This window comes from Lissotriton vulgaris, chromosome 4_1, assembly GCF_964263255.1.
Source record: "Lissotriton vulgaris chromosome 4_1, aLisVul1.2, whole genome shotgun sequence".
Taxonomy (NCBI): Eukaryota; Metazoa; Chordata; class Amphibia; order Caudata; family Salamandridae; genus Lissotriton; species Lissotriton vulgaris.
The window spans coordinates 554,455,979-554,483,483 of record NC_141691.1 but is presented as its reverse complement, the minus strand read 5'-3'; the positions used below and the strand labels follow the sequence as shown (position 1 = coordinate 554,483,483).

At 45.9% G+C, this 27,505-nt stretch overlaps 1 protein-coding gene across 2 annotated transcripts in view; it reads right to left on the bottom strand.

Annotated features, from left to right (window-relative positions):
- Nucleotides 1-27,505, bottom strand: part of PDCD6IP (programmed cell death 6 interacting protein) — a 500,749-nt gene that overhangs the window by 291,456 nt on the left and 181,788 nt on the right. For both annotated transcript variants that reach the window (XM_086964745.1, XM_086964744.1), the window contains exon 10: nt 9,274-9,451. In XM_086964745.1, the coding sequence (XP_086820871.1) occupies nt 9,274-9,451 (178 nt within the window). The remainder of the gene's footprint in view (nt 1-9,273; nt 9,452-27,505) is intronic.

The window sequence follows — 27,505 nt, the reverse complement described above, 5'->3', positions numbered from 1 at the left end:
TAAAACAATTTGTACACCTGGGACTATGGCGGGACCATGTTATACCATTTCCCCCGTATTTTGGGAAATAGATCTGGAGAACCCCGGGATTCAAATAAGACGTCCTCCTAAGTGCCGCACCAGTCCACCCCCCTCCTCCATCCCCCCACAGTGGGTGCAGTGGATCTTGACCAGTGTTGCGCTATGTCCCTCTTGGTCACGGCCACGGCTGTTCCTAGTAGGCGCTTGTCCAGCCTGGAGCCATCCAGTCCATCAAAGATCCCTAACAGCAATCGCAGCGGGTCATGAGGAACTTCACAACCCAGGGCCTGTGTGAGCTCCCGCTCTACTCCTCTCCAAAACCTCTTCAGCACCAGGCACAGCCACACCATGTGGTAAAAATCGGCAGTGGATTGTCCGCACCTCGGGCAGTCTGGGGAGGGTCGCAATCTGGCACGGAAAAGTCTCTCTGGGGTGAGGTAGGCCGCGTGCAAGTAGTATATCTGCACATGGCGCAGCTTGGAGGACGTGGCCAGGGTACGTAGAGCCATTAGGGCGTCCCTCCAATTGGCCTCTTCTAGGCGTCCCACCCAACAACGTATGCCTATTATCGCCAAACCTAACAACTCCCAATATAGAATATTTTTGATAAACGTCAGTGACTACTGAGTAAAACAAAAGATCTTGTCAATAGCTGAAAGACCAAAGGAGTTTCCAGTAACAAATTCATTCAGTTTTCAAATATTTTCCAATAAATTATGTCATACTAAATTGCAAAAAGAAAGGTTTTACAACAGTCACTTCCTTCTTTCAAAACTGCAAATGCACAAGCAATACTCCTCCAGCCAGCCAAATTAAATATGCTAGCAAGGGTAACATTCAGAATTTTCACAGATACTGTCTTAGCGCAAGTATACCACTCAGATGTACAAAAGGAAGGCATGAAGGCTTAAATTATTCACAGAGGACAACCATGATCAGCAGAACTAAAATGTAGCATTGTTGCTAAAATGATTCCTCTTTCTTTTTCTACGTCCTTCTTTAACTCTCTCATCTTTTCTTTCTCGTGTTTATTAGCAATGGATTCAGTGCACAATGATGGGGCTATACTATTGTCACCTTAAAATCAGTGGATACACGTAGAATACGAAGAACACATAAGTACTTTGCAATTATAAATTTATACACTAGTGGATTTTCTTCGGCCCAGGATAGTATATGTTGAGCTGAGGGGAGGTGGCAGTCTGCAAACCAGCATTGTGCAAAAACTTTTAAAAAAACTTTGGCCTTAAGATCTAACCTATGCAGTTACAACTAGAGGAGAGACTAGCTATACTCCAGACTATTGTCATAGTTACCATAACACAATTTTAAATAATTTCAGTGAAGGTTAATGGCCTGAATATTAGAAGGAAAAAGAAAGCAATTGGAAGGTGGATCAGTAATCAAAAACCTTCCATAGTAATATTGCAAGCAACCCATATTACTAAATATAGGAGAAAACTCAGTCAAATACATTTGGTGCCCTTATGCATCAGCAGCATATAGAGAAGTTGCATTTGTTAATTCATGTAGGTTCAGCGGGCCTACTTTAAGGACAGTGCAAGGTGATGCTGGGAGATGAGCAGCGGTAGCTCTTCAGGTCAACCTGCTATGCTAGCCTTTAGTTCCTTATTTTCATCCCCGGGAAGATAATCCTAGATTGATTTATGAACACGGAATCGTATTATCAGATTCTCTGCCTTTACTGATAATGGATGGATCTTTCAACTATCTGTAGTTCATAACTTTGAAATTCGCCGAAATATACTTAAACAAGCCTTGATTTGCTAGCGCTTTGCTAAGACTAAAAAAATAATTTGGACTGATTCGGGAGAGCTTCACACACTATTCAACAATGGTTCACTTATGTTTTTTGGGCACATTTCACACTGCATCGTGCATAGTTGTTTACTTATCACAAAAAACTTGGAAAACATTCTAATAATATCAGTCCTATTTGTTATTTTGATCATTCAGCTATCAAATAAAATGTTGTCTAATGATTAAGGCCTAGAGCCGTTCCCTGCTGGAAATTCATTAACTCAGTTTACTAACAAAAAAAAAAGAGTGAGCCAAATATTTTAAGGCGAAAAACGAACTGCTTCATGTCAGAATACAGAGAGATATCTAGAGGAGAGGTTGTAGCCTTCTTAGCACACTTAAAATCAATACAAGGACAGGAATTACAGAAGCTGCAGATCACTAATACAGGCTGAACAACAATGTTTTCTCAAGAATAATAAAACACACTTCCATAACTGGAAAGAGGGCGAAGAAACACGTACATCATAGGCTTTGGAAATAAAAGTAGTGATTCCCGATCAGTAGGACAGTGGGTATATTGAGAAAGGGAATACACAGGTTAATCACTAGCCTGGCTGACAAGGTAACTCAAATGATGATAACAATAATTCATTAGTTAATGAATCAGATAAAAATAGAGAATCTCTCCTCATAATATTTCCAGAATATATTTTAAAAAATTCACTAGGTCAGACACAGAAATTCTGCAATTTTTAAATCACTTTAAAACCCCCCGTCAAAATCCCTTACAGGCATCTGAATAAATACATCCCTTCAAACAAGAAGAGATCATTCAAAATCTCCCGAAGGTAAAAGCTCCAGGGGAAGATGTTTAGCCATCCAAGTAGTATCTAGTAATTGCAGAGTAAGGAAATAAAGGCCACACTAAAAAAACTAACATATGTTTTCAACTACATATTATCTAGCAGTAAAATGCCGGACTCATTTCTTAAAGGAGTTCTGATCAGTTTCACAAAAAAATTGAAAAATCCTTTTATCCTCAAATTTCACCACCTTATTACTCATTTAAACAGACACAGAAACTAAATACTTGCTAAAGCAATAGCAATCAACTTAGCTGTTGTGGTTTTACAATTAATACAAAGAGACCACAAATGGCTTATCCTGGATCGACCACTATTTTCCAATACCCACTTTTTGACAGAAGCAATAGATTTTTTTAGTACCTCAAAAACCAATAATACAAATTATGGGATTCCCTGTTCAACTGATGCTGCAATACATGAAGGTGCTCCAGCATTGTTAATACGACTAGAAAAGCGATCCAGCAAATCAGCATTACATGGGTTGCTCCCTCTCACCTTTACTTTTTCAATCTATATTGAACCGCTGGCACTAGCAATAAGATCACTGGAAACAATTAAACCAGCAGTTCCTGAGGCACCAAAGTTAAAACTTTACGCAGAAGATATAGTTCTATATTTAGACCCTCAACTGATTCTCTGTTTCATGACATCAATACCTGTTCTAAAGTCAGGGGTTATAAGATAAAAAGGCAACAACAGGGATTCTTCTCTAATACGTCACATCAAATCATACATAATTCGAGCTAAATTTACGATAAAACACCCCAAAAAATATCTAGGTGTCCAAAAACCTACAATTTCTATTCAAATAAATTTTTCAACCTCTAAAATCGAATATTCTGAATTTATTGAGAGCTGGTGTAACTTCCAATAATCTTTAATTTATTTATTTATTTATTTTATTTTGAAAGTTTTATATAGCGCGGACAAGATCTTTGCAGATATCAGAGCGCTTTACATAGAAGGGGTACATGAGGGAGCATAGTCAGACAGATAAATCAATAGATCTAACAGTAGAAATCGGTGGCTGCAAAGCCAATCATGTGAGTAATAAGACAACTAATACAAATAAGCAAAGGGGTCAAACATGTAGTACAGATCGGTGCAGAGTATTAACAGAGTTCGAGATATTAGTTCAAGTGTATTTAGCCATGAGGATAGCTTTTACTTCATTTTTAAAGAGTGTAGGGAGAACTGCAATCCTTAAAATGAATATTTTTAATCTTTTATTAACTTTATTCTCTGCCATATATGGCATGATTTCAAGCTTTCTATGGCAAAAACATAATCTGAGTTAGCCTAAAACAATTAGCTTAAAAAGATTAAAACTTCCCAAAAAAGAAAGGGGTTCTCATTGTCGGATGCCAGAAATTATCAGCAGACCAAAAACGTATTGATTTTATCTTGTTTACATAATATTTAAAAAAATATAAATCTTAGATAACTTCTTATTTAACCTAATTAAGGGGGGGGGTGGGGGGGGGGACTCTGGTCTTACCCTGCCCCAAAAAAAACAGTGTACTCTAAACCCTAAACCTGTATGCTTCCGACTCTAAAAACAGCTCTCCCTTTATTTAATATTACCCAGTATTCATGTAGAATTGGCTTTAACCAGTATCCATTAATAAATATATTCCAATAAGTTAACACGCTGGAAAGCATCAGCCTAGGGAAAGATGGGAATAGGCTAATTTGTGGCAGAATCCTCTAATGGGAGGGTGTAAGAGATTAAATAAATAAGAACATTCAGGGGTATCAGGTGGCCTACAAACAAACTCATGGTTAACATCCAATCTACCAATACAGGAAATAGAAAATAGTGGGGAAATAGTCAAGCATTTTATAAGAAATGCATATTCCAGCAGGGATAAGGTGCAGGACCTATTTCTACGCCCTCTCAAAAATACCACTAATACACGGCAAGAGTATTATTATTTTTTTTTTTAATGGTTCAGTGAAACTTCAATCACAATACCACATACCAGACACTATATAAGGGTCGTAATCATAGCGACTGGTACACAATCATTGGGAATTGGACACTTATTAGCGTTTCTTGCAGAACTCCGCGTGGTTATTCTTACTACTTGGTATAATAGATGATTCTATGCATTGGAGGGCGCAAACGGATGTTTGCCTTGGATTAATCCACACCAGACTTGTATTCCTATATCGCCTTCAAAAAGTCTAACTATAGACGAAACACGTGTCGGTAAAATCATGTGCTGGGAATCTTTGAAAAAATATTAAAAAGTCAATTAATTACCAACTGACGAAGTCTTTGGACCACTTACTAGTTGTTTTAATAGATTGCTCTTGTCATTACCTGCTTAGGACTGTATTTGAGCTCATACTTTGCTCATTACCTGTCCAATACTGTACTTGGATTGTTATACATAATAATGGGTGTGCTGTAACCGCTTTTTTTCTAATGTGGTGGTATGTTTATATTAAGGATTTATTTTTTGACGCCTAAGAAAATAATAAAATAAATTGTGAAGAAACAAAAATTGGAGCGGGAATGCAAAGCATTTTCAAAATCATATTCAAGATCAGTTCCATTAACAAGCCTGGGTGTATGTTAGGGTTGGTAAGCACTAACTTAAAAGAAGCAAGTTTAATGTTGTTAAATAGCTAGAAATATAAGAAAGCAGCATACTAGAAGTAGCCTGGAAAGAGTAAAATGATAATGTGGCTCTCAGAATCATAAGACAAATTCTCTAAAGCATGGTTAAAGAGAAGAGCAATACAATATTTTTACACCTTCAGTGTATAGTTTCACAATAAAAAGTAATGTGAAACTTGAAATGATACCATGTATCAAAGTTAAATGACAGTTTGAGGGCATTTACAAGTCTAGAACTCATTTTTTCAAGACTACAACTCTTCTCGTTTCAAGTACCATGCGCAAAGCAAAATTTAACTAACTTACAGAGCACTCTAATTTATTTTCTCAAACTCAATGAGCATGGGCCTGCATACACACTTTTTTCTAGGGACTCTAATTTTGGTTGCACATTGCTCCAGCGCACTCAGACTGTATGCTACTAAGAATGTACTACGACCATGCTTGTCACTGGTCTGCTTCATTTCATGATAAGTATACATAGGATTTGTTTGACATAGGAGGCCAGGAGGTATAGCCCTTAATTTTGAGCAGAAAAACAGACCAAAATTGGTACCAATTTAGCCGCTTAACCGCAGCAGCAATTCCGCCGCAGTGCGGCAGTTAAGTGGAGTGGGCGGGGCCGTGTCGGCCAACGGAGGTAGTGCTTGTGACGGACGTTGGCCGACAAACGCAGCGAAGGGGTTATAGCACCATCTGTCCTCAAGAAAGACCATAGGTGATCCATTTATCACACCACTACCCATGAACCTACAGTGCCAGGTGCTAGAGAAAGAAAACATGAACAACTGCAGAAACATCAGCATAATCAAAATCAGTGGGGAACTATTCTGTAACTGGTTGATTACCTTTGTGATTGGATGAGCATTGAGGAAAACACCAAACAGTCTCAGCAGGATGAGATACGAACACATTTCCAGTTCTTATCAGAGGGAAACTGATTCAGCAACAGATGGATCCCAGACAGGATCTATTCCGCAATTGCTGCATGATATGCTCCCTAATCTGTTGAACTGGATTACCTTCAAATTGTGCACTTGTGTTATACTAATGATTGGCAAGATGGCACTGGTGATGTAAAAGGGCAACACCACAAGTTTAACAGAATCGGTAGAGAAAAACTTTTATCCAGATTTTACATCCAGGCTCCTTTACACCCTCAATTTGTTTTCCAATTGCACAGCAGCCGAAAAAAGACAGGAGAGTAAGGCATCATCAAGCAGCTGGTTGCCCAAGAACTTCCTGCCCATATCTTGCACAGTCCCAAGTAGAAAACTTAAGAGAATAGTGTTGAGAGAATCTATGTTGGATGGGAACTTTTCTCGCATGGAATAGGGGCATGCTCCCCTGCAAAGAGAGCCTCACTTTGTGTATATCTAGTATTCTGACTTATTTTGGCCCCTAGCGTTGTGAAATCTAAGCATGAAAGCAGAGGCCTGACCTGTTCCTGTCCTGTGACCTGCAGGGGCGCACCAATTGTGCCCTCATGATAGACAGATGGCTATGGTCAATTTCCTGAATACATAGCATAAACGATGGTGGGAGCATAGGGTGTTAATTCGTGGGATGTGAGAAAGTTGAGTTAATGACTTTTGAGTAATTATGCAAACTTCCTTAAGTATTACATGAAGGCAAAATTATCATTTAGCACTTTATTTTAGTAAGAAATGCGCTCTCCATCCATACTAGATGCGAGAATGAATTTTGCACTAACAAAAAGGTACACATAAAAGTGATTGATAAGAGAGGACTAGGACACACGCAGAAAGGCTGCTCGAAAGGAGCCCAGACATTTAAACGGGGACTGAATGGAAAAGAAGAATTTTGAGAGGGAGTTAAATCGTGCATTTCCTGCCTCAATAGGCAGGACATGCACGGTCTCCAATTTGCCTTCTAGTTCAATACCTCTGGCGGCCGGAGAGGAAGGATTGGAACAGGTTTGTGGACCTCAACCTCAGTATTGCCAGCAGGGACCCCCCGCATATTTGATAGAAAGTGGAGATGGAGACCTGGGCAAATGGCAATGGAGCAGGCCTTAGGACAGAGGAGGCTAGAGGCCTCCAACGAACTCCACTGGCGCAGCAGTGGATGGAAGTGCTGACTGCATTCACAGCATCAGTGGACTATGAAGCCTACTGGCATGGAACATTACTAGAGGCAACATGCTTTACCTCCACTGAGCGACTGAAAGCAGCCCAATAAAGTTCCTTCAACATCCCTGAAGCACTGTGGACAGATACGTAAAACCTGACAACTGCACTAATGAGGTACCCTCCTATTAAAGAACAATCCGCACACATTTAACTGGATTGCTAGAAAGTTTTCTATAGAGTTCTAAGTTTAGAACACTCCCTTTCAACATTCTGACATGGCAACATATTTGCATAATATACGGACATAACACTGCACAGTGATACGGACTAAACTGACTCAGGCTTATAGGATTACTGAATCAAAAGTGCATTGTTGGAATATATGCAGAACAACTGTTTATACCTGGTTTTGATTAACAAAATGACAAATAAAACCATTTATATAAAAAATATTATATATATATATTTTTTTTCCAACAAACGCCCTAGAGCTTCCAGGACGCACAGGATCACAGGATGTCATTAGCTGAAATGACGTGTAGAAATCTGGCTACAATCTACTTTAGGTCCTACCAGGAAGGGGGAGACCTAACCAGAGGAGAAAGATGGATTAGGTATGCAGGATTTCTTATTATTGCCTTGTTGACGCTGAAGGAGGTCTCCTCAGTCCTGTCCTGTAAGACCAGATGTTCACCTCAGGCTACATGTAGCCAGTAAAAAGACTGAAGTGAAAAAGGCAGATCATCATCAACTCAGCAGATGTGTGGGTTGCTAGTGCCCAGTGGCGGGATCTCGGCCCTTTGCTTTTGTAAGGAGTTTTAGTGGAGAACTTTTTTTGCAGTCATAAGGATATCCACATTCTCAGAGGAAAGACCTACAATCATGTTAAAGAGAGCCGTACAATGATGTAAAGATAAAGTTTAACCTTTTAAGATTACATGGATTTGCATATACATTTAACTGACATCTATCTAATCCTCACCAAGGCCTAACAAAAGATAAATGTAACCATATCTGAATAATTAAATGCACCCAAAGATTTAGTAATATATGGAACTCTGATTAGCAGCGATATATTGAAGTGCATCGGTCCAGTAAAATGTTGAGTCTCTCACTCACCTTGGAGGAATTCTTGCCTACGTCTACCAAGAAAACTGCAAAGGCTCCGTGATGTTTGATGGAATTTAATTATGACAGCCCTCTCTTGGACCCACCACCCTCTGTGCCATTTGTCCCCCTCCCAGCCCAAAGCTGTGTTCTCACAGGAGAGCAGTGCCCCTGTCAATGCATGTCTACAAAGATCCACACTGACAGAAGAATTTGCCATTTGGGGTGTGCAGCAGACCACCCATATTTTCACACCTCCATCAGGTCTGTGAAGACGCTAGAGAGGAAGATAAAGGTGGGTGACACTGCTAGCTGCTATTATGTCACCTCACTCAAGTCTATGAAGACCTTGCTATGCCACAAACACATCCCCTTATGATGTAAAGAAGATTGGGGATCAGTTTTTGTTTCTTGCTATTGCTTCCTCAGAATCTGATTATTCACAACTATGACACTCTATGAAAGCCATATGCAACAGTGTCACAGAGGTCTGCCCCTCTTCTAGGACCGCTGTGACTTTGAGCCAAAAACAGATCTCTCTCAAAAATATTCAAAACGTATACACAAAATATGTTGGTGCACAAAGCAAACATTAATACCAGCATGCCTACATAAACACTGGAAAGACATCATACTGATAAAACAATACCAGAAGTCACAGCAAAAACAGGAAAGAAAAATACTCAAGAATATAACTCTGAGTTCCAATACAATCAGTATTTGATTAAGTCAAATAAAACACCCCATATTTAAAACTCTACTTTTCAAATCAGTGGAGTAGCTAAGATTACAGTACCTCCTCCAGAATCTCTTTATTCCTTTGTAGAAGTTCAGGTAAATCTCTAATCAGCTGGTCAATTGTCTGGACGCCACCCTGTTCAGTGACCGATTTGGACTTCTGTAAGATTGACTGAGGAACACTGTCACCAGACACATCTTCAATAGCAGCAGGAAGATTCAGGGATGCCAATGACCTATCAAAACATGAAAATGAATTTTAATACATAAACATTTAGAAAGTGAAAATAAACTACCACCCATTGGCCCCAATTAACTTCATACTGTCAGGTGAGGTAATCAAAATAGCACCACAGGTTTTCAAACCATATCAATGCCAAGATGTACTGCTGATCAGTATCAAATTGAAAACAGTGTAAATACACTAAGAATATACACCTTCAAAGGATGTAAGATCAATAGAAGATACAGGAATTAGAAGTCATACCCATCACCAAATGATCTTAATGAATAGAATTAATGCATTATACAAAGCATCAACCTATGAAATGATTCCCCCTGAGAACAAGGGTAAAACGTATATGTTTAAAGCAGAGATGAGTTGGCTCATTCACAGACTGAAAGAAGCACCTCACTGGGTGAGAACCGGTGTACAGGTTAAAAAGAGTGTGCATTAACACAAGAATATGGGGGTAATCTGCACCGGAGCAGAGAATCGTACTAGAACCAGACCTGGGGAGGGAACCGCCTAGAGTAGACCATAAGATAGGGGCACAGGCTAAGAGATACCAATCTACTCTAGCATAAGGACAATACATTGCATTGTGTAGAATAAGGAGCTGCAGTGAGCATTAAAGGTTGGACAATCATTTATTCTCCTACTGTGTGCATGTTGAGTGCTGAGCTTGAGCACCCCAATGCGGATATCCGGAATAAGCCAGACACTGCTGTCTAGTACTGAAGAGGATGCACACACAATACAATTATTAACAACGGCGTCCTATGCGTGGCAATGGGTGCACCGTTAGACACTATGACAGCACACATTATTTATGTCTAATTCAAAACAAGCTTACACCTGAAGTTCCTCCTTCGTCTGTCCTTGCCAAACTTACGGCATAGACCATTCACCGCTGAATAACGCCACAGTGCGCCTTTGACTCTCCTGGCCATCTTTGCCGAATAATCCACCGACACCCTGACTGGGTCGGAATTATTACCAGTCGTAGGGGATTAACTGTACTATCCATTAGGATTTAGCCCTGAAGATTTGGAGTGTACTGCACTCCAATGAAACATGTGTTGGCTGGCGCAATAAATACAACAAGTGCAACGTACACCGACTGCCCTTCTTCATTGTTTCTAAAAACACTAACAAACATATTATTTGTTATTAATTGTATTGTGTGTGCACAGGTTTTGTTTCTTAATTTGTAGATGTATGCTCAGCATTACATTGTCAAGGGGTTGTTAGGGTCACCCCTTTCCTAGTAGCACCACACTTACTAAACGAAACCACTAACGTAGCCAATCACCCTTGTCGTGGTTAAAAGTACTGAAGGGGATGCACTTGGCAAAGTTTACACAGCCATAGTAGGACGGACCAGGGACAGAGGCAAACAACTTCAACAACCATGGTTGAGGCCCAGTAGCCCCCTGCATGCCCCGTGGACCCCAGTAAAAGGCCCAGCAGCAGTGAATTACCCTTTTCGAGCCCAAACAGTGCAATATAAAAACTTTAGTTTATGTACATACATATTACAGCACTGTTTTTAGTTATGGTAATAATCAATCTCCCAGGCTTGCCAATGCCACACAGGCCACTATATTGCGTTAGAAGTGGTCCAGATTGGCCCTTTTCTCATCTCTGAACTGTGATACACTAAGTTTTCATTAGAGAACCTTGACTATACACCCAACACTTAAGGCAACCACTGCCAACTTTCACTACTGCAACATAATATCCAAATGCGTCCATGCACAACAGACCCCAGTTTGCCATCTCTGCCTTAAAACAGTGTCAAGTCTGGGGTCCCATACCTACAGCAGAAACACGTTACATGCTGAATCAAAGTCTCCTAGCTAACGCATGCGTCTCATCCCCTGACCCTCCTGGTAGGTCGCTCCCCTTCCGCACAGCTCCGCCTGTGTCCCCCTGCCGCTGCTGAGGTCTCACTCGTAAGTGTTCTTCTTCTGTCTTGGTGCCCCGTAGTTTTTGCCTTCTGTGACACTGTTTTCCCCCTCCTTGTGCCCCGTGTTCTGCTTTTTGTACCACTGTTTTCCCCCTCCTTGTGCACCGTTTTTTGCCTTCTGTACCACTGTTTTCCCCCTCCTTGTGCACCGTTTTTTTGCCTTCTGTGCCACTGTTTTGCCCCTCCTGTGCCCCATTTTCGCCTTCTGTGCCACTCGTCTCCCCGGCCGCCCGCCCCCCTGACTGACCACTGCCCATTCGCTGCTCCCGCCTCCCCATATATGTCAGACAGTGCGCGGCCGCAGGCACTCCTAAGGCAAGGGCGTCTGAGCTTGGACCGCGCCCAGGAACTCTGGAACCCGCACACACCACGACACCCGCTCTGACTCCAGCACTCTCCACGCACTCAACTCCGGACAATCTCGCACCTGTTGCCTGGCCGCCCCGAAACGCACCCAAGGACCCTTCTCCTGCCGGAACTGCAGCTTCACTAGAATTCGGTCCGCCAACCCGCCCAACATGGAAACCAACTTCCTCAGATGTATCCTTCTCAACACCTGCTCCGACCACAAACACGCCGTCGAACTCTGGGACCTACTCAACACCAACGTCCCAGACGTCTCCTTCCTGACTGAGACCTGGCTGACTCCTTCCTCAGCACCCGACATCGCCATAGCCATCCCGGAAGGCTACAAGATCACCTACAAGGACCGCACCGTAATAGAAGGAGGAATTGCCATCGACCACAGAAACACTCTCAAAATCTCGACACACGCGGAAGACACACTCAGCACCGCCGAACACCTGCACTTCCAGATCCACACCGACCCAAACACCACCCTCAGAGGCACCCTCATCTACAGACCCCCCGACCGCAGTTCTGCGACTCCATCACCGACCTAGTCAGCACACACACCCTCGTTTCCACGGACTACATCCTCCTCGGGGACCTGAACTTCAACCTCGAGAACAACAACAACAACAACGCCAACTCCTCCACCACTGCACCCAGCAGATGCCTCGCCGCAGTTGGGCCAAGATCACCGAACACCAGCTAACCGCCGCCCTCGCCCAGAACCCACACGCAGACCCAACTGACCCAGACATCGCAGCCTCAGACAATGGATCAACGACTGCGCCAACACACTCGCCCGCTCAAGAACCCTCCCAACACTCAGACCAGCAAGAGAGCCAGCTGGTTCACCAAAGACCTCCAGGCATCCAAGCGAACCTGACGAAAACTAGAAAAAAACTGGACCCGCGGAAGAACACCGGAAAGCTACACAGCCCATAGGAACGCCACCCGCCGACACCACCAACTCATCAGATCTGCCAAAAGGACCACCTTCAAAGATAGACAATAACAAACACAACAGCAAAGAGCTCTTCAGCATCGTGAAGGAACTTTCCAACTACAGCTCCAACACCAACGACATCCCACCATCACAAGACCTCTGCGACTCGCTGGCCACATTCTTCCATTGCAAGACACCCATGACACCTTCAACGCCATCACCACCCCAGCAACAGCCCACACCCCCGCTCCCACGACCACCACCCGCAAAAACCGCCTGTGCGCCTGGACCAACATCAACGACCCCATCAAGATCATGAACGCCGTCCACTCTGGTTCCCCGGAAGACCCCTGCCCACACCACATCTACAACAAAGCCTCACAGTTGTGTTACCACCTGCTTCCCTCGGTCATACTTCTGCTGTGGAAACTCCCTCATTCTTCCTCCCCACACTGACGCTATCACTCCCCTGAGGCACCGACGTTGCGCCGGGAGTTGTATCCTGCTGAGGGTGAATTTGGAGTGGGACCCAGAAATCGCGACCTGCTTTGGGGCGATCTCCGACTGAGGCCTTGCTCCTGCGGAGAGGGGATGCACTCCTGATTGATATGGGACGCTCCGACAGGACGCAATTCAAGTTTGCCTTCGGCCCCAAAGGTCCTAAGACGATGGAGGACGCGGGTAGAGGTGGAGCGGCGGATAGGTCCGCAACAGACGAGGCGCAACAGCAGGACTTACGTGGCATTCTTCTTGCCATGGAAAAAAACCTGCAAGGGGGTATAGCTAATCTGGGCATGAAAATAGACGCTCTTACATACCGCATGAATCGTATGGCCGAGCGGCTCGACAAACACGCGGAGCGGATCGATAGGTCAGAGCGCCAGCTCGCCGAGGTAGAGGAGGCCCAGACCACACTTTATTCTGAGAACAAGCAAATCGGCAGAGCCATGCAGTCCCTCCTGGAAGAAACTTAGGATTTGGAGGCCCGCTCACGTCGATGTAACCAGCGTATCACGGGCCTTCCAGAAAACACCCAGACAGGCAACATGGAGTTATTCTTGGAGGGACTCCTGAAGAAACTACTTGGGGACACGGCATTTTCATCCATGTTTATTGTGGAAAGGGTGCATCACTCATTGGGCCCACGACCCAAGCTGGGGGCTCCCCCCGGCCCATCATTGCCAAACGGTTAAATTATCGGGACTGTGACGTGGCTCTGAAACTGGCCAGAGAAAAGCAGCCGTTACATTACGAGGGCTCGGTTCTGTCCATATATCCCGACTTTACGGCCAGGGTGCAGGAGGCCAGAAAACAGTTTTCTCCTATGAAGCGCTAGTTACGTGAACTAGGCGCAGATTATGCGATGTTATATCCGGCAAAACTACGCATCAACAGACAAGGGAGATCCATGATCTTCACGGACCCCAACACGCTACAAAAGGCCCTGAAAGACTGGCAGAAGGAGAAACGCTCGCCGAGGAAGGAAGGCGACGCTTTGGAGGGGGAGCCCTTCGAGGAGCAGGACTGAGTGCAACCTTACGTGTATTTTCTGATGCCCTGGCGTTACACTGCAGGTCTTGTTTGGTGTACGGGGGGAGGCCGGGGCGAATGGCCCTTATTATTTTTTGCAGGTATGTTTCTTGTTTGGGGCCCCTGCCTTTGGCCCAGCAACCAATGCTGGAGGGAACGACGCCTACTCTACAGGTATCCTTTATTACACTCTTACAGACTAATTACCTTTTGAATTCAGACAATGTAAGATGGACATTATGTTCCCGTGTCTTATAGGGTTTGATCCTTGCTTCTTTAAGTCTCACTCTGCTTGAGAGAACTCACCCGATCTTTGCAATTTTGCTCATTGCCTTGGAAGCCCTCTGATTCTGTGTGTTTTTGCAGTTTGCGATTTTTTTATTTGTGGATTGGGACTTTAGGCAACTTAACACGGTGTGGTATTGACACCCTTGATTTCTGGGACGGAGGGGCGAAGGGAGGCATTGAATTTGGTTCTGTTTTTGAGTAATTTTCGCACTGTTTTTGTCAACTACATATGCCCCCGTGTGATTACGCCGATTTCAAATGTATATTCAGCGGGGAGGGGGGTAAGGACTGAATGAGATGGGGCGTGTGTTTGTGAGTGTTTTGATGTTGAGGTAAGAGAGGGGGGTTGGAGAATGTTTGGTGGGACGGAAGGATGAACGCAGCCTAGTTGGAGACGGGCAGGCGTGGGTGGGGGGCTGGGACGGGGAATCTATGGGAATTTTTCTTATGCAATGTTTTGTAATGGTTATACTGTTTAAGGCAAACAAGCGAGATGCACAAATAGGCAGAAATGTGTCCACAATACTCCTACTTACACTTGACATGGTAGGGATGACCCCTCCACGCTCACCATGGCAGATGACACGACAGTAGGGGATGAATCTCCCAATACGTTGAGATTACTGACCTGGAATGTACGAGGACTGAACGAACACCGTAAAGTGCGCAAAGTCCTTCAATATTTAGTCAGACATAGGGTAGACATTGCTGTCTTGCAAGAAACGCATCTCCCATTAGATAGTCCCATTCTCTGATATAGAGGACTCAGGGGCAATGTACACGCAGCCAGATTTACCACACATGCCAGAGGGGTCCTTACTTGGTTCAACCCAAAGTCCTCCCGAACATGGACGCCGCTAGTGACAGACAGCGATGGTCGCTATGCGATCACAGGCTGCTATGGCAAAGGCGCGGACATGTGCATAGTGAACACTTACGGCCCCAACTTTGACTTCCCTAGCTTTTATACGGACCTGGCGATAAAGATTCTTACGTATGCTGACAAGATTACCTGCTGGGGAGGGGGACTTCAATTTGACACAACACACTGGGCTGGACAGATCGGATGGTCCAACGCGGCTCCCTTCGACCTCTGCACGGACGCTTTCAGTGCAACTTACCAATATGGACTTGGTGGATGTCTGGCGCCTTAGACACCCGACGCAGGGCGGGTTTACGCACTACTCAGCCCCCCATAATATATATACGAGAATAGACTACTGGTTTGTGTCCTCTTGCTTTCTGTAGAGCAAGCAAGCATGCGAAGTCTTGCCGCGAACCTACTCGGATCATTCGCCAATCTTGATTACTTGCTCCATGCCCGCCCGGTGAATCCCGCCTTTTGCCTGGCGCTTCCCTCCATACTCCTTGCTGGATCCTCTCTTTAAAGAGGAACTGCTGACGGCACTGGAGACCTTCTTCGAAACAAATGTAGGTTCTGTAGATACGTTTCAGTCGGTTTGGGAGGCGTTTAAACTATACACTAGGGGGGTCAATATCTCCAAGCATGAAGGGGTTCTGAAGTCGATCAGGTGGCCGACTCGAGTTATTGGAAAGTAAACTTAAGGATCTGGAGGCTTTGAGGTTGCAGGCTGGTGATGATTCTGTTGATCAGGAGATAGCGAGGGTCCTTCGAGAATATAATGATGAGGCGGATTCGGAAATCAAGCACCTGGGGAAGTATGCCACAGCCCGGAACTATTGTGAAGGTGAACGCCCGGGTTCCGTTCTGGCCCGACTAGCTAAAAGCGGTAGGGATAGCGCCTCTATACCGATGCTGCGATCGGAGGAAACAGATGTTCCGCTTTCAAATTAATCAATCGCGGAACGATTTCGTGATTAGTTCGCGAATTTGTTCGCGTCGAGAGGCCCGCTCCAGAGGAGCGCATCGTGGCTTACCTGTCGCATATCGAGCTCCCGTGGCTCTCCGACCTGCATCGAGAATTCCTCACTCGACCATTTGATAGAGACGAGGTGGTTCTGGCTTGGTCGTCCATTAAAAGTGGGAGTGCACCAGGCAGCGACGGCCTCACAGTTGCCATTTATAAGGCTTTTTCCGAACTCTTGATACCACACTTACTTACTTTGTTTGATGACATGGCCAATTCGGGTACCATGCCGCCCTCCATGAGAGAGGCTATCATTGTGGCAATCCTTAAACCGGGCAAGAACCCGAGCGATTGTGCCTCGTACCGCCCACTTTCTCTCATGAATGTAGACACAAAAATTTTCCCTACGCTCCTTTCTAACTGCCTTCAACCTTTGGTCACGTCCTTGGTAGCCCCAGAGCAGTGTGGCTCCGTCCCAACACGCAATCTTACATACAACATTATAACTGTCTTCGCTGCGTTCCAGCACACGCGCCCGGAGGCGTCGGCTGTCACAATCTTCTTGGACATGGAGAGGGCATTAGATTCAGTGGAGTGGGCGTTCCTGCATCAGGTTCTGAACAGGATGGGAGTGGGACAGCTGTTCTTACAACTTCTGACGGTACTGTATTCTTTGCCGACGGCGCGCATACGCATAGGACTGTTGGTCTCGGAGCCCATCGTGATAGGTAGAGGAACGAGGCAGGGATGCCCCCTCTCCCCGATACTCTATGCTTTAGCAGCTGAGCCTCTTGCGTGTGCTCTGCGGGAGCATCAAAGTCACCGAGACATCCGCTTCCCTACATATAATTTAATTGTATCTACTTATGCGGACGATACGCTACTCTATGTTAGGGACCCCACTACACATCTCTCTCCGGTTCTGTAGAGAATACAGGTTAACTTGGCTAAATCTATTATGTTTCCTTTGACGCCCTCCACAGAGAAGTTTGAGCCGGAGTATCCACTACAGTGGACTACTGAGCGGTTAGATACCTTGGAATTCGCCTCCATACGGACTCCGAGATCGTTCTTAGGGAAAACTATGGCTGCGCTATATCTTAACTAGAAGACGACATAAAGAAATGGAATTCTCTTCCACTATCACTATTGGGTGTATTTCCCTAATGAAAATGGTGATACTTCCACGGTTTCTCTTCTTATTTTGTAATATCCCTATGGTCTTGTCTTCCCACTTTTTTCGTAGGTTACAATCCCTATTGGTTCATCTCGCTTGGGCGGGTAAACAGCCTAGGGTTGCCTGGAATGTCTTAATACGACCATATGCAGCGGGAAGCTTGAACGCTCCAGACATGGAACTCTATTATCGCGCTGCGCAGAGTGCCCATGCTTATTCCTGGATACACGGCCCGCAGGACGCTCCTTACGTCCGTATTGAAAGGATAGTCGCGGATCCGACTCCTTTGCCAGCACTATTAACGCAGTTTTGAGATCGCCGTATGGGCTTACTCAACTCTTTGAATTTGGTTATCCATACTTGGCATTACATGATGGAGATTCAGGCGTGCACATTACTGTACTCCCCAAGGGCGGAGATTGAATGGTGTAATTGGTTAGCTCCATGCAGGGAGAGGGGGGTAATACTGGTGCTTCATCAACTCGGAATACGCACTATGGGCGACTTATTTGCGGGAGGCACGACGCGAAAGTGGGACGACTGTCACCGATGAGATGAACCCCCCCATTGATAGCACGTTTTCAGTTCCAGTGCGACATGCTTTGCGGGAGCTCCTGGGCGACTACATGGAGGAGCCGGTGACGATTGCTTCATTTGACTATGTGGTAGCTGCCAAGTCACCTTTGAAATCAATGACTAACCTCTATAGGATAGCCCAATCTGAAAAATACATTAGCCTGGCAACATGACTTGTGCATTGAACTGAGTGAGGAACTGTGGCAGCACTGCTGTACTAGCACCAGGAAGATCTCCCTAAACGGGCGTCACAGACTCATACATTTTAAGTTCCCGAACAGGACTTACTATACACCAGAGAGGCTCCACAGGTACCGCCTGCGTGAATCATCTGAATGCGAGCGAAGCAGAGCCCCTCTGGCGGATTTCCTGCATGTAGCTTGGACATGCCCCGCGTTTTTCTCCTTTTGGCAGGCAATCTATGGGGAAATTAACAGAGTAATGCTTTTAACCCTAGTCCCAGACCCACTGCTGGCCCTTCTGGGATATTCGAAACCCTTACGACCTGCCCAGAGGAGACTTGTTGACATGGCGTTTCTAATTGCTAAGTGGTGTATTGCAAGAGCCTGGATGAGAGGCCCGCCCCCCCACTCTTAATTTATGGAAGAGGGAATTGATATACTGCTGCACACAAACTGAATTATACAGTGACCTAATGCCCCCGAAGAACAGGCCTAAGAATTTCTTGTCCCCAATACTTGACGGTACGTTAATGTCAGATGCTCAGAACAGGGATTGTGAAGATGATGGAGACACTCAAGACAGGGAGGAAACGATAACAGGGGACGCCCATTGCGAGAGCACTGACACGCCTGCTATGACGGGCTGTGTGGGACGCTGAGTCACAACCTACGCTTAGGCGGTTCGCTCAGAGAGGTTACGATAGAGGGAGCCGGGAACGGCAGATAGATTTGTCTTGTTTTGATGTCTGTCTTTATTGCGATGATTTATGCCTTATTGTTGACGCCATTGTAATGCTGTCATTTTGATACACTGAAAAAATGTATTCATTCTCATGATTGTGCTATTTGATGCTTGTGATTTGCCTTTTTCTTTTCTTTGTTTCTGGTTCCTTTTATCTTTGAAATTGCAATAAACAAATTTAAAAAACAAAAAACAACTGACCAGCTTCCTCGAAGAGAACAACATCCTGGACCCATCCCAGTCAGGGTTCCGCAGCAACCACAGCACCGAAACTGCCCTCATTGCTGCCACCGACATTAGGAACATGCTAGACAACGGAGAAACCGCGGCCCTCATCCGCCTGGACCTGTCAGCCGCTTCCGACACAGTCTGCCATCACACACTAAGAGCACGCGTCCACGAAGCCGGAATCCAAGAGAAGGCCCTGGACTGGACCACCTCCTTCCTCTCCGGAAGAACCCAGAGCGTCTGCCTTCCCCCTTCCGCTCCGAAGCCACCGAGATCATCTGCGGCATACCCCAAGGCTCATCTCTCAGCCCAACGTTGTTCAACGTCTACATGGCACCACTCGCCCACGACGCCCGACAGCACGACCTAAACATTATCTCCTACGCCAACGGCACCCAGCTGATCCTCTCGCTCACCGAGGATCCCCCCCTCCCCCCACCGTCAAAACCAATCTCCACGAAATAATGAAGGCCATCGCCGACTGGATGAGGAACAGCCGACTGAAGCTGAATTCGGACAAGGCGGAGGTCCTCATCCTCGGCTCCACCCCCTCGGCTTGGGATGACTCCTGGTGGCCGACGGCACTAGGAGCACCATCCTAGACTCCACACTCTCCATGACAAAGCAGCTCAACACCGTCTCCTCCTCCTGCTGCTTCAACACCCTCCGCATGCTTTGCAGGATCTTCAAGTGGATCCCCACCGAAACTAGAAGGACGGTCACACAGGCCCTCGTCAGCAGCAGACTGGACTACGGCAACGCACTCTACACAGGAGCCCCAGCCAAACTCCTGAAACAACTCCAATGCATCCAGAACGCCTCTGCAGGCCTGATCCTGGACATCCCCCAGCGCAGCCACATCACACCCCACCTGAAAGACCTGCACTGGCTTCCCATCAACAAGAGGATAACCTTCAAGCTCCTCACCCACGCACACAAAGCACTTCACGACACCGGGCCAGCGTACCTCTACAGACGACTCAGCCTCTACTCCCCTGCCTGCCAGCTCCGCTCCGCAGACCACGCCCTCGCCACCGTCCCCCACATCTGAAGAGTGACCGGCGGCGGCAGATCATTCTCCCACCTGGCCGCCAAGACGTGTAACATCCTCCCCATCCGCCTACGGCAAACCGAAGACCTTCTAACCTTCAGGAGACTCCTCAAGACCTGGCTCTTCGAACAGTACCAGAACCCCCCTAGTGCCTTGAGACCCTCACGGGTATGTAGTGCACTTCATAAATACTATGATTGATTGATTGATTGATCCCCTCAGGACTGGGGTTTACACACCTAATCAGCAGCTCCTTAGTGATTTGGGCACTTGTATTTCTCAATACAATCTGCTTGTGCTGTCAGCTTGACAAGTAGTCTTCTCTAGCACAAGCCAGCGATGATGGATCCAGGAAATCAAGGGAGATCCACATCAAGCCTTCCAGACCAAAACCTTGGTTGCCAGAGACACTATGCACTATCTGTGTGAGACACTATCTGTGGTGCCGGCGGCAAGCGGGGAGGCCCCCGGCGGAATTGGGAGAGGCGCAGTGGTTGGTGCCGTGAACACCGCGCTATCTCCTCTGCCTGCGGGTATTCTGGCGGATGACCCGGGACTGGCTGCACACTTCTTCTGAGGGGGCTCGGCCTGCGGTCGGCAGGACGCACATCCCCGCAGAGGCCCGGTGAAGCTGCGGCTTGTGCCTGAAGCGTGTGCCCTTTGGCGGCAGAGCCTTTCCTGGTGGGCCCCACCTTCTAGGCCCAGGCGGCTGTAAATTATTCTTGGAGGCATAGTACAGGAGAGGCGTCTTGTCACTGGTGCAAAGGGCGAAGATTTGGCCCCTGAGGTGGAGAGATTCCCCCCCAAAGAAGAGGAGATCGGTGTGCTCGGTTCGCGAGTCGAGTGGCGGTGGGGGTATTCCTGAGGCTCCATCCCGCTCCGCTGAAGCCGCAGTCGCAGAGCAAGGAAACCAGAGTCCCCATATAAAAGAAGGGGGGTGAGCACTAGAGCCACCTACTGCCCTAAAGAATCCGGTGACACCCAAGGCGAGTGAGGCCCCGCGCTGACATTTCAGGGGAGGAGAGGGATGCAGTGCTAGATAGCGAGGTCACCACAGAAATCTCCTTACTAGTGCTGGGCATTGGTGGGTGGATTGATACTGTAATCTGATTGGGCTGAATCTATCAGTGGTCAGCTATTTCATACAGAAGAGTGAGACGTCTAATTGAGTGTTAAACTCTCTGGAGCATTCTTCCCACCATGGGGAATGACAAAGGAGCAAAGGCCTGTCCAACTCAAACTAGAATGGAACAATATGCACTTACTGGGTCTACCCAAGATGGAGCGGGACCTCTACTACTGGGCGACCGGAGGGTGACCTGGCCACCATACTACAAGCCATAAAGAAATGGCAGGAATCAATGGAAACCAAAATAGGGAAGGTCCGCATCGATATGGCACTCATCCGCCAGGACCTTCGCAACGCGACGGCCCATGTGACAGCGGCAGAGTCCCATCTATCTGAGGTGGAGGACGATATCCTACACTTAAAACACAAGTAAAGCAGTTTTTATCCCACACATCAGATCTCCATAAACGGGCGGAGGACGCTGAAAACAGTTTCCGCCGGAATAACCTCTGCCTGGTTGCCCTTGCTGAGGGCACAGAGCCCATCCAAGTCAACACTGTTGAAAACTGGTTAAGATCATGAATGCCTCCGGACGCCTTGTCTCCTTGGTTTGGGGTGAAGAGAACCTACCGATCCCTTGTCCTTCGACCTCTGCAGGGGGCACAGCACTGAACAATAATCGTGAGGATCCTTAACTTCAGAGACTGCAATGCCATCCTGCAGGAAGCCCGCTCTCGACCAGAACTCAACTATAAGGGATCCGAATTATGATCTTCCCTGATTACACAAAGGAAGTGCAGGCCTACAGAAGATCCTACGTCTAGGTTAAACAAAAGTTGCAGGCCCTAAACCTGTCCTACAGACTCCTCTTCCCAGCCCGCCTCAAAGTGTTATTTCAAAACAAATCCTGTTTCTTCGACACACTAGAGGGCGCTTGAACCTGGGCTACTGATGCGTGTCCAGTCCGCCTACAGAAAAATGCACTAGCAGTAATTCCCCAGAAAGGACCACTTGGGAAAGTCTCTGCGACTCTCCATGGGTGACGTGCGTGATCCCGTAGAAGACGTGGGACCCGGGGAGCGAAGTCCGTAACGCCCGGTGACTCTATCCAGGACAGAGATGAATCACCGGAGACAAATCCTGGAGGTTCTCCCACGGATCCCTTCCGCAGCCCCCACATATGAATTTAAGTACTACCATTCCAGAAGTCCGTACCAGAGGAACAAGTATCCTTGAGCTCAGAGAGGCTCAACATGCAGTTATTGATCACGACCCCCGATTAACTTGTTAACACTATTAACCTTTGTTGATTGTGCGACAGATACTTCATTTGAGGAAGTAGGGGGTGGGGGGATGGCTGGGGTTTTCTACTGGGAATGTTTTTCCAGAAACTGTTAAGGTTGGTTTGTTCTACAGTAACACTGTGCACCACACGCAAGATCCTCCCTCGAGCAGCCCAAATAGCATCTTTGAGCACACTCAGCTTCCTTCAGAGCCCAATTACCTGACCCACTGGAGACCTCAAAATTGTCGGTCCCAAACATTGCCACTTTACCACAATGTCAGGTCCATATAATGGGAGCAAGCCAATGAAAATCCTGTCATAGAATGTGAATAGTATCTTAGATAAAATCAAAAGAACAGAGATTTTAAAGTATGCTCGAAGGAATGACGCCAATTACTTATTACTACAAGAGACACACCTAGTTGGGAACTGCTGCCCTTTCCTGGCATGTTAGGGATATGTTAGGGATATGTCAGGGATTTGACAGGGTATGGCATTCTGGATTCTCCAGAGGTGCTCGGGGAACCGCAATCCTCTTACATCGCTCCCTTCCCTTCACAGTGACCCAAGGGTTTAACAACCCTTTAGGCCGATTCACAGCTCTCTCTGGTATCCTAGGAGACTCCACCATTAATCTAGTATCAATATATGCTCCTTCCGCTCTTCCTCAGGGCCCAACGATAATTGGGGGTGATTTTAATGCTGTCCCGGAGCCCACAGAGGATGCTATGAGTCCCATATCCTCTCATAGAAAGTTGGGGGCCAGGCGTCTTGGGACACCTCCGGGACAGCGCCAGGACACCTCCGGGTAACAGAGCGCTCTACAAATGTGCCAAATAAATAAAATAAATAAAGATTGGACCGCTACACAGGGTCTCTGTGATGTCTTGCAAACCTGGCACCCTAAAACACAACAGTATGCACACACCTCTGCAGCACATCAAAACCATTCCCCATATAGACCCCCTGTTCATGCCAGCTCCAGACTGCTGCACCATCTCTGAAATCCAGATCCTGGCACACCGAGTATCCGACCACTTCCAGCTCCTTTTACAAGAGGACGAAGGCTCTCGGGACCATATGGCGATTAAATGCTTGGTTCCTCTTCATACTAACGAAGGCACAGTGCAGTGTCGGGGTACACTTTGGGAGGTGGGCAAAGCCACAATTCGGGGGTACGCTAAAGGATTCCTTAAGCGCAGGCATCAAACTGGCAACCACCAGCTTGCTCAGCATGGGCGCTCCGTATGGAAATGGCAGCTGCAACGACTCAGGGGGAAGCAGAACGCCGACAATTACAATTAGTGTGGGAAGAAATCAAGAGTATCTCCATAGAGTAAGACAAGATGATTTGGACAGCTTCCGTAGCCAGAGTATACGGATGGGGTGACAAAAATGGCAAGTTATTCCATTGGCTTGCAACTCATCCCATGGCCAATCGAATAGTCACACAGACACCATATGATAGTTCCGCCTTCTTGCTAAATATCCCTATCCCAAGGCTTTAGGAGATAGAGCAGAAAACCATGGATGAGTTTATCACAATTGAGGAAGTGAGCTAAGCAATCTACAGGCTTGACACTCACAAGACCCCGGGTCCAGATGGAATCCCTGCGGAGTATTACGTGGCGTTCCTGTTAGAAATAAGGATATCCAGGAACCAAGGTAAGTAAGCATGTTTATTTGGCCGTCCACAATTCCTCACTAAACAGTATACCAACATTCTAAAGTAAGCTTCAGTGGGTTAAACCAACAGGGGAAAAGGAGGAGAGGGGGGAAGCTGGACTGTACCATTTAAGTAAGAAGGAAGATGTAACACACCTCCTTCCCTATATAATGTGAAAACAACAAAAAGAACATGTGGCAAGGAAGGAAAAAAACTGGAAAGAACCATTTCAGTAGGAAGGATGTAACATCACATGTATGATTTTACAATTTTGTCACAACTCCACCATTGTCCATTATCAAGTAGTACAACATTGTTAAGAGCCTTAACTATTCTGCATGAAGGATAGAATTTACTTTGACTAGGCTCATCCCTATTACTTCTCCTCACTTGCACCTTATCACTTACTTCCCAGTTGGAGACTTTTACACCATTCTTCTGGTCGTACCACTGTTTTATATCTGGTTTGGTGTATGTCGATCTTTTTAGCAATCTCTTCCTGATTGAAAATCGCTTGTCTTTCCTCCTTCCAGCCAGATTGGATTGAACTTTGTGCATGGCTTTCTCCTGCGGAGGGAGACGAAGGGGGAAACTCATGTTACTTTGTTAGGTGAGGTATGGTACGCCCATAAGCACTTCCGAAGGGAAGCCTCCACCTTGTGACCGTTGGTGATGGCCAATTGGATGTGCTCTTTAATGAGTCTATTTGCCCTTTCAACTAGGACATTCGCTTTTGGGCAGTAAAGGGCAGTGGCTTCAAGTTTAATGTTCAAGTTCCTTAAAAAATCCTTCATCTCTTCCAAGGTGAATTGGACACAGTTATCTGTTACTAAGGTAGAGGGTATACCTTCCTCAGAGAACACTCCCTTGAGGAACTCTACCACAGTTATAGTGTTGATGCAATGCACACATTTCTGTTTGATCCAATGTGATGTGTAGTCAATTAAGACGAACATGAATTTCTTTTGAAATCCTAAATTGTGCATCGGGCCTATGATGTCCATTGCTAATTTGCTCAATGGTTTTGTCGGTATCTTGACAGGAGAGAGCGGAGTTTTACGTAATGCTTTAGCTTAAATCGCTCTTGGCACACGTTACACAGTCTTTGACCAGTTGCTCCAACATGGTGTCCATTTTTGGAAACCAAAAGTTTTTCCTCAGTATACTTTTGGTGGCGCTCCTTCCCAGATGACCTTCATTGGCCAAATCTACAATTCTTTTCCTCAGACCTTGGGGAGGTACTACTCTGTTTTGGCGATAAACTCTGTTCCCAATAACACTTTGTTCGTTTCTAACCTCCCAAAATTCTGTGATATCTTCTTCTAGGTCACTCCTTTTGCTGGGCCACCCTTCTTTCATGATGGTTTTCAATGTGTCCATTCCTGTGTCTTCTCTCATACATTTTTCCCATTCTTGTGCAGTGATAGCGGGTTCATCTATCATCAAAATGGGACTGTCTAGTATTTCTTCTGTTTCTTCACTCTGTAACGGCGTTCTGTATAGAAAGTCGGCAATCTTATTTTCTTTCCCTGGTACATACTCCACTTTGATATTGTAATGTTCAAGTCCTAGGATCCACCTGCTTATGCGTGGTGTGCAATTTTCCAGTCCTTTCACAGTAAAGATGAAAGTAAGAGGCTTGCGGTCCGTCCGAATGGTAAAAACCAAACCCCCACAAAAAGAACTTGAAATGCCTCACCGCCCAGAAACAGCCAGGGCCTCCCGTTCAATCACCGAGTAATTGAGTTGAGCAATTGTAGGACACCTGGAAGCAAAGGCAATGACCTTTTCCTCTTTTCCTTCTTTTTGTCTTAAGGTTAACTCCTAGACCTTTGTTTGAAGCATCCGTGGTGAGGAGGGTTTTCCTCCTAGGGTCAAATACCCCTAAAGGCCGGTGAATTAACTAGTTCTCCCTTGAGAGCATCCGATACTCTCTTATGTTCTTAATTCCATGTGAAATCCTGGTTCTTCTTTAGAAGGTCTCTCATAGGTTCACATTTAGTAGCAAAATTGTCAATGTATTTTGACATATACTCCATGAGCCCTAAAAAAGACTTCAGTCCTTCATCTTTCGGGTATGGAGCATCCTTTACAGCACTAATAAGACAGCCCTTGGGTCTGAAGCCCTCTTCCTAGATGGAATGTCCTAAATAGTCGACAGACAAAACTCTTATTTTGCATTTGCTTCTCTTCACTGTTAATCCAGCAACCATTAGCTTCTTGAAGACAAGCCTAAGGGAGTAGTTGTGTTCCTCCACATCACGGCCCTACATCAGTATGTAGTCCTGAAAACACATAGTGCGATCCACCCCTTCCAAAATTTCCTGCATGATCTTCTGAAAGACAGCCAGAGCCGACGCTAATTCGAATGGCGTCCTTTTGAACATGAACGCCCCTTTTGGGGTTATGAAGGCAGTGAGTGGCATGGATTCGGTGTGGAGGTCTACCTGGTGGTAAGCCATTGCCAAGTCGATTACACTAAAATACTTTCCTTGACCCATAGTGCTAAGCATCTCGTTGATATTTGGTAGGGGGTGTCTTTCCACCCAAATATTCTCGTTAAGGCTGCGGAAGTCCACACACAACGAATACCTTCGCCATTGGCCTTCGCCGCGATCACAACAGGGGCCAACCATTCAGAACAGTTTATAGGTTGAATGATGTCTATGTCGCACAGCTTACGCAGTTCTATTTCTAAGGGTTCCTTCATTTGATGTGGTAATGGGTGTAGCTTGTGAGCAACGGGCTTAGCATTGGACTTTAGTTTGATTTTATGTTGAAATTCATGTAAACGGCCAATTTTTCCTGGAACAGCTTCTTGGATTCTTCGTACATGGTGTCTCCCCTTGAACCTCTTCTGTGAGTAGGACTTGCTCTGCACTGTTGGGGTCTAAGATGATACCCAACTCTTTTTGATGCTGCCATCCGAGTAGATTAGATCCAGATTCTACAATATACACCTTGTTGTAACGTATCTAGGGCTCTAGTGTAATTTTCCCGATTCATGCCCTTATATAGGTATAACTTATCATATCCTTATATAGGCATAAGAATCATAACCATATTTAGGCACATCCAATGCAGTCCAAATACGACATGGCTACTTCCACTAAGCAACTAGAGTACAACGAGTTCTTGAAGACAACCAGCCTTCAGCAGTACGGGACTTTCCCCTGCTTCA